Source organism: Moschus berezovskii, chromosome 7 (assembly GCF_049115385.1).
Source record: "Moschus berezovskii isolate FMDL1 chromosome 7, NW_MosBer_1.0, whole genome shotgun sequence".
NCBI classification, from domain to species: Eukaryota; Metazoa; Chordata; class Mammalia; order Artiodactyla; family Moschidae; genus Moschus; species Moschus berezovskii.
This window is the reverse complement of record NC_142466.1, coordinates 29,268,580-29,282,523: the sequence shown is the minus strand read 5'-3', so window position 1 is coordinate 29,282,523 and position 13,944 is coordinate 29,268,580. Positions and strand designations below refer to the sequence as shown.

The 13,944-nt window shown below is 43.3% G+C and overlaps 1 protein-coding gene across 1 annotated transcript; it reads left to right on the top strand.

Annotated features, from left to right (window-relative positions):
* The first annotated feature begins 8,275 nt into the window (after nt 1-8,275).
* Nucleotides 8,276-8,941, top strand: LOC129557541 (interferon omega-1-like). Its single transcript, XM_088837672.1, has one exon. It carries the CDS (start codon nt 8,279-8,281, stop codon nt 8,939-8,941), a length of 663 nt encoding a protein of 220 aa, XP_088693798.1. The 5' UTR covers nt 8,276-8,278.
* The last annotated feature ends 5,003 nt before the right edge of the window (nt 8,942-13,944 follow it).

Below are 13,944 nucleotides of genomic sequence, written 5' to 3'. Positions count from 1 at the left end.
GATGACTCTCACTGACTAAGACGCCACATCACCCTTGTACGCTCACTTGAGGTCATTTTAGAAGCCTCTGGTCTCTGCTTTAGCCATAATATTTCCTGAATTCAATCAATAGTACTTTCTCAGTAGCAATAAGCAAATAAATACAAAAAGTATTCAATTGCACAGGGATCAGTCCGTAAGTGATGCCTGCCCTGATGTTATTTATGTTTATTTATGTATTTATTTTCTTTTATCACATCATATTTATATTTTCATGTAAAAATGTTTGTCTGCATTGTAATAAAATTTAGAAAATATGTTCATTTCCTTAATCTTAATATTTGTTTTATTTATTAAATTCTTATGAAAGTAAATTTGTTTTTTCATTATGAAGACCTAAATACTTATTTTGTCTACTTAAACCTATTGTGGAATAGCATTTTTCCATTTATACTACACAACAGTCATATCACTTTTCAGGAAATGATTGTCAAAAGGTGGAATTCCTGGAATTCCCTGGCAGTCCAGTGGTTAGGACTCCATGCTTCCAGTGTGAGAAGCTCAGGTACATGGATACCTGGTCAGGGAACTAAGACTCTGCAAGCTGTGGAGTGAAGCCCCCCTCCAGCCCCCCAAAAAAAACAGGTAGAAAGGAGTCTCTGAAACTGTGGTAAATGATTAGTCCTGAAGTCACAAGTATAACTAGTTTATACCCAGTCAGCAAAGAATGGCTGGTGTCAGTATGTGGGGAGGACTCACCGCCTCCAGGGTAGCTGCGAACATGTGCTGAGTGGCAGCTCCCAATGCCTGTGACTCTTCCTCCACCTGCCCCTCAGTCCCGCTTTACTGAACAACCCACTCCCTTACACAATATCTCCACTGCCTCCAACACAGGAGCTCTGTTCAAAGTTTCTCTGAGTGGAAATCACTGGAAGAGAGCACAAGAGAAAGGAGAGTTCTAGAAGTTTCAAAACCTTTGAATGCAGCTCTGCTACTTAACAGCAGTGTGACCCTGAAAAATATCACAAACACCTAGGAGAAGGAAATGGCAACCCACTCCAGTATTCTTCTTTGAAAATCACATGGACAGAAGAGCCTGGTGGGCTACAGTCCAAGGGTCCCAAGAGTCAGACACGACTGAACCAACTTAGCATGCACAGAGGCATGCATTCTGTCTTGATCTTCTTCTCAAATATGGGGAAAATAACAGTAGTTTTTCATAGGACTACTGTTTGGTCAATGAGTCCATATTACAAGATGGATAAAAATGTGCCTGGCAGGAATAATCAGGACAGTGAGAGTCCCAGGGAAGCTGCCCACAGGGAGCAGACAGGACAGCTGGCCTGAGGCAGTGACTGAAAGGCAACACTAGGAAGATGCCAGATCTTTGGTAAAAATATTTAACTTGGGTGCAGTTTCACAGTATATTCAGTGTGTGAACTCTCCTGTGCTCAGTGCTGAAGACAGTTCCAATTTCTGTGTTTCAGACTTCTAGAAGTACTCTTAGGAAGTGACAGAAATTCTTTGACAAGAAGGATTAGTAGAAAATGCTTTGATCTACTATCAAAATGAATAATAGGGAAATCATAGAGATCTCATATGAATGCAGAAAATCACACACGTTACTCATTAATAATGTTTCTTGCTTCTTTAGTATGAGTACTACTCTACTACTTCTTGAAGACATTTCTAAAATTACCTTCTCAACTCTCTGTTGGGTTTCAGTCTTTCAGCAGGAAAGCAGAGGCAAGAAGAAAAGAGCAAGGGCCATGAAGCGTGAGGTTCTGCCCTCCAACCCTGGGCTGTCCTGGGTTTGATCCTAGTTGTTCTCCATAAACACTTCAGTCCCTCAGTGCTGGAGGTGTCACCTCCTGGAGTCAGTCCTTCTCCGAAATTAGTGCCTTTAGAGGAGAGACTGCCACAAGTGTATGCAGGTGTCTTATACCCAAGTGAGAGTCTTTCCCTGAACGAGGGGCCATGAAGTCAATCTTATTGGTCAAAGTACATAAACCTTGCACATGGATACTGCCAACTGTCCACGGTAACAATGGCTACATTAATCCATATTCAAGACCAAATAAGTCCTTATAGGTTCTCACACATTCACCAAAACAGGATCTTATCATCCTTTTTAGTTTTTGCCAATCTGACTGGTGACAAATTGCATCTAGCAGCAATCATCAGTTTTCCTTTTTTTAACTGATGGTGGTTGTTATCAGTCATACTCCAGCCTTCTAGTCCACCTCTGGGGATTGTTCGGGAGAACTCTGAAAGAAAAACAATCTGTAGGCAAAGGAGAGATGTACTGAAAGGAACTGAGCCCCAGCATCACAGAGTAGCGCTGAGAAGAAAAGCTGTGGAATTGAGACTTCAGTTTTAAGACCAGAACACTAGATTAGGTGACAGCCTTTCCCATCATATCCACTGGAAACGCAGCTTTCTTCTATGAATTTCTGATCTATACACAATGCACCCACTGCTCTTCCATTGTCACTTTACCCATGTAAAGAAGTTCATTATTCATTTTTGTTCAAACTCCGTGATCTCCAGCTAGAAGACACACAGCTTGCAAGGTCCTCAACCAGATCCCAGGCTCCACACTCACACTGCACCCCTGCCATCTGGCTGGTATCCAGTCTGAGTTTCATTTGTGACAGACACTTGTGGTTTTCCTGTGTTCAGGGCCCAGAACTGCTTTCCGTTCAAACTCATGAACTAGGTCATGACCTGCTCTACTTTTCGGGGCTTTAAAAATCTGTCTTGTTGGTGATGCCTTCCAAAGATGCATGCTGGAATCACACACCCAACTGCCTATTTCATAGTTGGTGTCTACGGAGCACACATTATGCTGAAATCAAAAGCATCTTGATTGCAGGTTTTGAAGCAACTTATCCATATGATGTGACAGTTTGAAAAAGTTAATGAAACTCTCCAACGAAAAACTGACTGCTTTAAAAAATGAATGTTTAACAGATGATCCTTGGTTAAAAGACATGAGAGGAAAAAGGATTTTGTAAGTTGAGTTTGGTTATTGAAGGTAGTTGCTGCTGCTGCTGCTAAGTCACTTCAGTTGTGTCCGACTCTGTGTGACCCCATAGACGGAAGCCCACCAGGCTCCCCCACTAGGTCATAATTTGTCAAATATGGCATTCCCTCAGTGAAGAGAGAGAGATACAAAGTAGCAATTTTGAAAACATTACTGATGGTTTTGCTTCCATTAAAGCCAGGAACTGTTGTGGCAATAAGGAAAATATTTCAACTTGATGTGACATATATTTTAAAACATTTTTCAAACAATTAACATTACAGGAGAAATTTACCTTTTATATTAGTAATGAATGAAATAATTCTCTCTTTCCCCTGGGCCTCCTTTAAGTCTCAGTCTAGTCCCCAAGTCTTCCTTCACAATGGAGGGCCCAACATCGAGTACATTACTGTCCGGATTTTAGATGCCTTTCCCATTGTCCCTGAATTAGTTCTTTTTCCCAGAAACAGTCCTGAATGTGAAAACATACCACAACATGCTGTGATTTTCAGCTGTCTGCTGCTGCTGCTAAGTCGCTTCAGTCGTGTCTGACTCTTCGCGAACCCATGGACTGCAGCCTACCAGGCTCCTCCGTCCGTGGGATTTTCCAGGCAAGAGTACTGGAGTGGGTTGCCATTGGATTTCCACCCATCAATCGCAGCACAAACGGGCACCGGTGTAAATCGCTCTGGGTAAAATCTCCTCCCAGGAAGGGGAGGGCGGATACAAGGGCAGGTGCAGAAATCAAAGGCTCTGAGAGAAGCGGTGGCAAAGCTGCCCTGGGCAGTCGGGCCCGAAAAAGAAGTTTCCTTTCTGCTCGCGCGGCCCCACGCGCTCCCTGGGCCCCGGCGGCGCCTCGCCCGGGTCGCGGCTGCTGCCGAGGGCGACCCCCGAGTGCTCCGCGCGGATCCGCCGCCCGAGTTGGCCGCTCTACTCCTGGAGGCGGGTCCGCTGGGTTTGCCGTGCAGGTCTGTCGGTTACTGAGAGATCGGGCGCCCTCTCCCGGCCGTTGGGGCGCAGCACAAGGGGCTTGGAGGGTCTTAGCTTAGTGCAGGACCTGAGCGATTTCACTGAGGCCCAGGGGAAGTGCTGAATTTCTGGACTCCTGGTTTCCCTGCTGATGGCCATGGGGATGCACAATTCACCCGTTAGCATACGCCGCCGTCTTCTATTCTTTCAGTCGTTTCCCATATTCATGTAATTTGGTAGCATTAAGTATGCTTTACCTATATCCACAAGTACCATCAGCTTGGGGTTTTCTACAGAGGATTCACTGAAATGTTTGTAATCCAGTCTCGTGCAGGGGTCATAACTCTCAACAATCTTGTCCGTCACGTATCTCAATTTTATGGTGAGGATCACTTAACAATCTAGGAGTCATCTTGGACAGTTAAATACGATTATTTTATAATTATTAGAATTATTAATTTTATCAAGCACAGTTAGACTCTCAGTAATAACTGCTGCTGCTGCTGCTGCTAAGTCACTTCAGTCGTGTCCGATAATAACTACCACTTCATAATTTCATTTTGCTTCTTATACAAAACAATCAGGATACTTTGTAAATCTCTCAGCTTATCTAGAATTTGGAGGGAGATGTTAATGGAAATAAGAGATTTGTAACAACGAGGTCGGAGAAGGCAATGGCAAGCCACTCCAGTACTCTTGCCTAGAAAATCCCATGGATGGAGGAGCCTGGTAGGCTGCAGTCCGTGGGGTCGCTAAGGGTCGGACGCGACTGAGCGACTTCACTTTCACTTTTCACTTTCACACATTGGAGAAGGAAATGACAACCCACTCCAGTGTTCTTGCCTGGAGAATCCCAGGGACGGGGAGCCTGGTGGGCTTCCGTCTATGGGGTCACACAGAGTCGGACACGACTGAAGTGACTTAGCAGCAGCAGCAGCAGCAACAACGAGGTATGAAACAACAAAGGAACATCTCGTGTTAGCAGTAAAATAGGGAAATAAGTGAGAGTTCAGTACATGCCGTGTGTTCAGGTGTTTATGCTGTGGATAGGGAGTTTGGATTCTGACATATTAGGTTTTGAAATCTGGATTTGCAAATTCATTATTAGATTATTTCATTCAAATAAAGTCTTAGCAGGGGGCTGTTGGAGGAGAACATTAACTCAGTTTCTCTATGTTGGAAGGATTAAGTGAGTCCCTTACAGAGATAAGAAATTTGTAGTTGTTGTCACTGCCGTTTCTGATGAACACTGATAGTCTGTGGAATTTGTCTGGCGAAAGTATTAGTCGCTCAGTCGAGTCTGACACTTTGTGACCCCATGAACTGTAGCCTGTCAGCCTCCTCTGCCCATGGAATTCTCCAAGCAAGAATTCTGGAGTGGGTTACCACTTCCTTCTCCAGGGGATCTTCCTAACTCAGGGATTGAACCTTGGTCTCCTGCATTGCAGGCGGATCCTTTACTATCTGAGCCACCAAGGAAGCCTGGTAGGTCCTTGGTAATTAGGTTCACAGTATAACATTTATAATTTAATTAGCAAACAATTCAGGATGGATGTGCCATAAAATGTGAGGGCAGCATCAGGGAATGTGTTCTTTCTCCTCAATAATATCAAGAATGAAATATATCCTAGTGAATCCTTACCATAAACATAATACCTTGGTATCTTTTTATTACCATGTTACAGACGGAATCTGTGTGTGTTCTCCAAAATCATATATTGAAACCGTACCCCTCGAGACTTCCCTGATGGCCCAGTGGCCAGGACCCATGCTCCCAAAGCAGGGAGCCTGAGTTGGAGCTCTGGTCAGGAAACTAGATCCTGCATGTGACAAGCAAGACTTTCCATGACCCAAGTAAAGATCCTGCATGAAGCAAGGAAGATCCAAGATCCAGCATGCTTCAACTAAGACCTGGCCCAGCCAAATAAGCACATAAAATAAACATTTTAAAAATTCCTAAAAAACCTCAGGAAACCCAACCCATCAATGTGATCATATCACAAACTGGAATATTAGGGAGATCATTAGGGTTAGCAATCAATAAAATTCAGCTATTACTTTTATTTTTTTAAATTTTTCTTTATTTTTAATTTTTATTTAATAAATGGTACAAAGCACAATGCCAAAAACATTAACAGCTAAAATTTCACCAAATGAAAAAATACTATAGAATACACAGTTGTAAAAAGCTACATTAAGTTATTTTATAATATCACAATTTTACTGTTACCCAGATTAAGATCAGGATCTTTCGGAATCATTTCATTCCCTTTCATTCTAGTTTTTTCAAAGCATCTTCTCATTACCCAAGTGGATTTATCAGCTACACAGATGCTAGGCAAGGCTGGTCTCCTAAACCCTGCCAGAAAGGGTTTGTGTTCTAGCAACTGGGGTTCTGATTGCCCGTCTCTCTTCCTTCTCCCTTTATACTGATCACATGTGGATTAAAGGAAAGGAAAATCAGCTAGCTGGTCTCAAAAAGAGGAAGGCAGTCAACCCACCCAGGCCTTGGCTCATTGAGCTTCTGTCAGATGCAGCCCTGCCCCAGTCTTTCTGTGTTCATATTGGCCTCATCCTTCCCCTCTGCCACAGCCACTCCCCAGATGTGCTGCACTGCAGTTTGCAAACTCAGAATACATCATGACGTCAGGGGAAAACCACTTCCCTTCTTTCATATTCAGGACATTGAGACTAACCCTTGTTTTCTTCTTGCCCACAAAACAACAGTGGACTTTTACTTTCTAAGAAAGTTGCAAAGAGAAACAAACAAACAAAATATCTCACATCTTGAAAGTGATAGAGATGCAGCCCCTCTGGCTTTCTTTACTTCCCTTTCTTCTTATCTCATCATGAAATAGAACCAGAGTAGAGGCAGGAATACCAACATTGTCCAATAGGTCACTAAGTGTAGATAAAAAGTTTAAATGAAAAATCACACTCAAGTAAAGGAAAGAAGGCTATTTCTCCTGATCTACCCCAGGTCTCACTGCCCTGCAATCTCAGAGGAGACAGAAACAGAGGAACAGAGATGCCCAGTAGAATCAACTGCCTGAATCAATGACTGTCACTCACTAGATTCCGTGACGTAAGCTTCCAATAAGGGACAACGCCAGCACTGAACCTCCTTCCTCCAGCTCAAAACTCTGAGCAGAACAAGTGCTGAAGAGTTTAAGTAAAAGAGTTGAATAATAAAACCTGTACTTGGCAAAGTAGATATTATTTATCTACTAAAAGTAAAATAATTGCAGTTGGAAACTCCTCCACCAACTTGCACAAACACACTTTTGCTCTCGGCGTCTGAGCACGCCTGACACTTGAGACACCTGGGGACACGGGTCAGGAGAAGAGGGGTCACCACCGGGAACTCGGGTCCTTCACACAAACACTCCAGGGGAGAGGACGGGGTTTAGAAAGATAATTTATTTTCCCCAAAAATCAACAAGCCCTCCACAGAGAGGAGATTTTCAAGTCCACAGGATGTGGTGAGCCTGTCCTCAGGGAGGGAGTCCAGCAGGTGAGGAAGGGACTCTGCCACCCCAGAGGACAGGGGGTGGCTCCATGTGATCTCTCCCTGTGAGTGAGGTGCTGCTGGGAGAATACAATTATTCTGCATTTAGAGTCTCCTCACCCATGTACTCTGAGAAGAACCAGGGTTCTGGTGGGGGTACTGGCCCAGTCTGTGGAGGATGACAGGTCTCCAGCAAGAAAATGGTGGAAAGAAAGGGTGATGTCTGTAATGGTCCTGCCCTCATGGTCCCTGAAGGGCAGGGATCTGCAGGAACATGTTCTAGAAGGAAGAGAAATGTGGGAGGAGTTCAAGGACTGATAATAATCAGCCTCTTCTCTAAATCAAACACTAAAGAAAACTCATCATTTGTTTCCAAGAGCTTAACTGGCAGAGTGATCTGGTAAATCCCTCATAAATGGGGAAACCATAGAGCAGACTGGCTTCCTATGGAAACTAAGAGGGAAAAATGGAGCCTGAGAGCAAGCCAAAAAGGCATTCATGGGTGAGAGGAGAGCAACACTTATGCATGAGAGATAAAGGGCAAACGTGTGTAACTAAAAATGTCCATCAATTCTGACTTAAGAGAAAGAAAATACTCATTTGATTGAAAAATATCCATTTGGATGGGAACTGAAGTCACTAGGAAAAGGCAAAATTAATAGTCTAGAAGGAAGAACATTTCTTTGACTCTATTGAGAATACATAACAGAAAACCAAAAAAGGAAGTAAAAGTGTATATAAATGATTAGAAAATGAAAACAACCGTGTTCCCTATTTAATGGCCTTGCTTAGAAAGCATGGCATCAGAGAACCTACCTCAAGGTTCCAGCAGACGCCGTCTCAGCCAGACCAGCAGCAGCCTCATCTTCCCCATGGCCTTCATGCTCTCTCTACTGATGGCCCTGGTGCTGGTCAGCTACGGCCTTGGTGGATCCCTGGGCTGTGACCTGTCTCAGAACCATGTGCTGGTTGGCAGGCAGAACCTCAGGCTCCTGGGCCAAATGAGCAGACTCTCCCCTCGCTTCTGTCTGCAGGACAGAAAAGACTTCTCTTTCCCCCAGGAGATGGTGGAGGGCGGCCAGCTCCAGGAGGCCCAGGCTTTCTCTGTGCTCCACGAGATGCTCCAGCAGAGCCTCAGCCTCTTCCACACAGAGCGCTCCTCTGCTGCCTGGGACGCCACCCTCCTGGCGCAGCTCCACACTGGACTCCATCAGCAGCTAGACGACCTGGACGCCTGCCTGGGGCAGGTGACGGGAGACAAAGACTCTGCCCTGGGAAGGACGGGCCCCACACTGGCCGTGAAGAGGTACTTCCAGGGCATCCATGTCTACCTGCAAGAGAAGGAATACAGCGACTGCGCCTGGGAAATCGTCAGAGTGGAAATCATGAGATCCTTGTCTTCATCAGCCAGCTTGCAAGAAAGGTTCAGAATGATGGATGGAGACCTGAACTCACCTTGACATGACTCACTGACTAAGATGCCCCATCATCCTTGTACACTCACCTGGGGTCATTTCAGAAGACTCTGATTTCTGCTTTAGCCACGAAATTTATTGAATTAATTCAGCCAATACATGTCAGTAGTAATAAGCGAGGAGATATAAAAGTACTCAAGTGTAGGGGTATCAAACCGTAAGCAATGACTGCCCTAATGTTATTTATTTATTCTTTATTTATATAGTTAATATAATATTTTATCTCATCATATTTATATTCTCATGTAAAAGATGTGTGTGTTTAAATTTTATCAAAATTTAGAAAATATATTTCCCTATTTCATTAAAATTGTTGTTTTATTTATTAAATAGTTATCAAGATAAATTTCTTGAGTTTTTATTTTGAAAACCTAAATCCTTATTTTGTCTATGTATACCTATCACAAAACAGTATTTGTTCACTTTGTACTGTGGAAAAGTTCTATCACTTTCTAGGAAATGTCTGTCAAAAGGTGGAATTCTGGGAATTTTCTGGTGGTGTAGTTTTTAGGACTCTGAGTTTCTCCTTCACGGAGCCTTGGTTGAGGAACTAAGATCCAGTAAGCTGTTGAGGGTGCCAAAAAGAAAACAGGTAGAAAGGAAATTATGAAATTGTAGGAAATGGTTAATCTTGATGTCATCAGTTCAGTTCAGTTCATTCAGTCGCTCAGTCGTGTCCGACTCTCCGCGACCCCATGAATCACAGCACGCCAGGCCTCCCTGTCCATCACCAACTCCCGGAGTACACTCAAACTCATGTCCACAGAGTCGGTGATGGCATCCAGCCATCTCATTCTCTGTCGTCCCCTTCTCCCGCCCCCAACCTTTCCCAGCATCAGAGTCTTTTCCAGTGAGTCAACTCGTCGCATGAGGTGGCCAAAGTATTGCAGTTTCAGCTTTAGCATCAGTCCCTCCAGTGAACACCCAGGATTGATCTCCTTTAGAATGGACTGGTTGGATCTCCTTGCAGTATAAGGGACTCTCAAGAGTCTTCTCCAACACCACAGTTCAAAAGCATCGATTCTTCGGCGATCAGCTTTCTTCACAGTCCAACTCTCACATCCATACATGACCACGGGAAAAACCACTGCCTTGACTAGACGGACCTTGGTTGGCAAAGTAATGTCTCTGCTTTTTAATATACTATCAAGGTTGGTCATAACTTTCCTTCCAAGGAGCAAGCGTCTTTTAATTTCATGGCTGCAATCAGCATCTGCAGTGATTTTGGAGCCCCCCAAAATAAAGTCTGACACTGTTTCCACTGTTTTTCCATCTATTTCCCATAGGCATCACTAATTTACACCCACTCATTAAAGAATGGCTGATAGAAATATCTGAGGGAAGCAGCCTCCTCCTGCTGGAAAGCTGACGACATAGGTGTTGACTGGCTGCTCCTGACTCCTATCACTGTCTCCCACCTCCTCCTCAGCACTGCCTTACTGAGCGATTCACTCCCTTCCACAGGACCTTCACTGCCTCCAACACAGGAGCTCTGTCCTGTGCTGGTTTCTCTAGCTGCATGGTGAGTCGGAGTGGGAGCCACAGGAAGAGAGCCCAAGTGAAAGGAGAGTTCTAGAAATTCCAAAACCTCTGAATCCCAGCTCTGCTAATGACCAGCAGTGACACCCTAAAAAATCTCACACACATGGCAGGTGAATTTCCTCATCCTGAATATGGGGACAGTAAGAGTAGTTTTCATACAATTACTGTTTGGATTCCATGGATGCATATCACACAAGAGGCATCAAGTGCTCCGGCAGACACCATCAGGACAGTGAGGATCACAGAGTGGCCGCGCTCAGGGAGGAACCGGACGGCTGCCCTGAGACAGTGGCTGGAAGGCAACGCTGGAAAGGCGCGAGGCACCTGGCCAAGGTGTTTTCTTTTCAACTTGGGTGCTAGTTCCATAGTGCTTTCAGTGTGAGAATTTTCCTTTGCTGTATGCTGAAGAGAATTCCAATTTTGGGGTTTCATACTTCTAAAAGCGTTCCTATGAGTTCATAAAAACTCTTTGAGAAAGATGAATTAGTAGAAAATGCTTCAGTTCAGTTCAGTGCAGTTCAGTCGCTCAGTCGTGTCCGACTCTCCGCGACCCCATGAATCACAGCACGCCAGGCCTCCCTGTCCATCACCAACTCCCGGAGTACACTCAAACTCACGTCCACAGAGTCGGTGATGCCATCCAGCCATCTCATTCTCTGTCGTCCCCCTCTCCTCCCGCCCCCAACCTTTCCCAGCATCAGAGTCTTTTCCAATGAGTCAACTCGTCGCATGAGGTAGCCCAAGTATTGCAGTTTCAGCTTTAGAGAAAAAGCTTGATCTAACATAAATATGATAATAGGGAAAGTATAGAGATCGCATATCAGTGCAGATAATCAATCACAAGAAGAGGCAGCAGGGAAAGAGTAGGGGCTGTGAAGTGTATGGTTCTGATCTCCAGTTCTGGGCTGTCCCAGGTTGGATCCTAGTTTTCCTTTCCATAAAATCCCTTGTCCATACTTGCTGGCAATGTCACCTTCTGGAGCCTCTGTTTTGCTACTGAAAGAACAAAACCCAACAAATGGTTCAGAAGCCAGTTTTACCTCTTCTAATACTAAAGAAGTGAGAAACATTATTAATGAATGAAGTGCTTGATTTTCTGCAACCTCCAAGGAGACTTACACCAAGGGCCACCTTCCAGGATTGCTGCTGCTACTACCCTTGTCCCCAGGGTAAGCCGCTGCTGACCCACTCTTCCATAGGAGACTCCAACTTTAGGAGGGAGGTCTGGTTCAGTCTCCTGTGGGGTCACTGCTCCCTTCCCCTGAGTTTTGGTGCATGCAAGATTTTGTTTGTCCCCTGCAAGAAGAGTCTCTCCCACAGTCCTGTGGAAGTCCTGTCATCAACTTCCACTAGCCTTCAGAGTCAGATTCCCTGGGGATTCCCAGTCCCTTTGCAGGCTTGCAAGCATGTGAACGTTCACATGCTCAGAACTTTCCCAACACCGGGAGAACTTTTTTGGTATTATTGTTTTCCAGTTTGTTGGTTTCCCATCTGACAGGTATGGGATTTATTTTTATTGTGCTCGAGCGCCTCCTACATCTCATTGTAGTTTCTTCTTTGTGTTTGGACATGGGGCATCCTTTTTCAGTGGGCTCCAGAGTCCTCCTGTGGATGGTTTTCAACAGCCAGTTGCAATACTGGTGCTCTTGCAGGAGATGAGTGCATGCCCTTCTACTCTGCCATCTTGAACCAGAAGCTAAGCCAAAACTTTGATATTTGACCATCTGAAATATGCTGAACTGTCTCATGCACACTCACCATATATTTATTCACCACCATGGACGTACGTATGGCTGAGATTTGAACAGGGCGTTAATCACTGGAAATAGGTATGTTGCCTGTCTTCACATAGTATGATTTTCTAAGAAAGATTTTAAAAATCAATATGTCAACATGCTGTACAGAAAATATTTTTCTTGAGTTATATACAAGTTCCTGCATAACAAGCCAGGGTTCATTTATGAAAATTGATCAACAAAGATCCCACCAATTATACATTTCATTCAACATATTTCCACCTTTATTATTTTGAGAATTTCTTATAATCTGTACTTTTCAATATCAAAATCTTTCTCTTCATTTTAAACTCCACTCCTCCACACACATCCTCCATTAGGACCTTCTAACTGAGAGTCCCTTAAATGGGGAGGAATTGATTCCCCAGAGCAGGAGCTTATCTCCATTTCTTATTCCCACCCAGCATCCTGCACAGTGGTAGGATACTGCTGGTCCTCAGGGTTGTCAATAAAAGTGTAAGTATAATAATGAGAATAACAATAATGATAAGCTTAAAGGAGTTTTACCAGTGAAACTGTTTGGAAACACAATCTTGCTGCATTCCGTGTGGGTCACTCTTGTCTTCTCAGGTGACCAGGATATTTGTTATCCAGGCATCTCTTTAGTTTTCCCTCAATTTCCTGCATCATTTAGTCCAGTTGATTTTTCTGTCCTATGCTACTGTTTTCTCAGCTTTAAAATAGGGAAATGGGAGTGGATATATGTGTACTTAGAGCTGGTTTACATGTTGTACAGCAGAAACCAACAACATTTAAAGCAGTTATTCTCCAATTAAAAACAAAACAGGGATAACGAGAATACTGTAGTCCATTCAATGCACCATCTCATGTTATTTACTCTATATGATGATAATATAACAACTTACAAAATTAATATATATGAATAGATTATACAAAGCATCAGGGACACAGTAAACAGCCGTGAGGGTTCTTACTGTGACAGGTGTATACAGAGGTTTCGCCATTGTTTCATGTCTACCCTAAAGAGGACTATGCCTTATCTGTGCCTTGCTCAACTCTAATTGTTAATGCAAAAATTCTACCTCTGCAAATTAGAATAGGTTAATCTTTTCTAGTATTGTCCAAAGCATAGCTACATATTTTGAAATTTTACTAGCAAATAAAATAATCACGTGAATGTATTAAGCACACCAAGATATTAGTGGGCAACAAATCAACATGCAATCAGTGCATTTGGCATGTAAGATGCTTATTCGGTAGGAAATGGTATATTAAGTGTAAACCTACATTATGCTGAACACAAAAACATCTTGATTAAAGCACTTATCTGTACGAAATTACATTTTTAAAAAGTTAATAAAACTTTCCATGCAAAACTATGTATAAATTTGAAAGCTTAACATAAGATCTTTAGTTAAAGGAAATGAGAAGAAAAACAGATTTTGAAAATTGAGATTAATTAGTTAGGGTAGCTACTGGGTCATAAGTTTCTCAAATATGCCTTTCCCTCAACTGAACTGAGATGAAAAAAGAAGTAATTTTGAAAAGATTATAGATGATTTTCCTTCCACTGAAGCCAGAAAGTTAAGTTTTGTTTGCCAAAAGGAATATTTAGACTTGGTGCGAGTTTCAGACTTATTTATACATTTTATAATATTTTCAACTTGTTGAACGTTGCAGGAGAAATTA

What these genes read in the sequence shown, in the direction of transcription:
- LOC129557541 (XM_088837672.1), top strand. Translation starts at nt 8,279, where the DNA reads ATGGCATCAGAGAACCTACCTCAAGGTTCCAGCAGACGCCGTCTCAGC.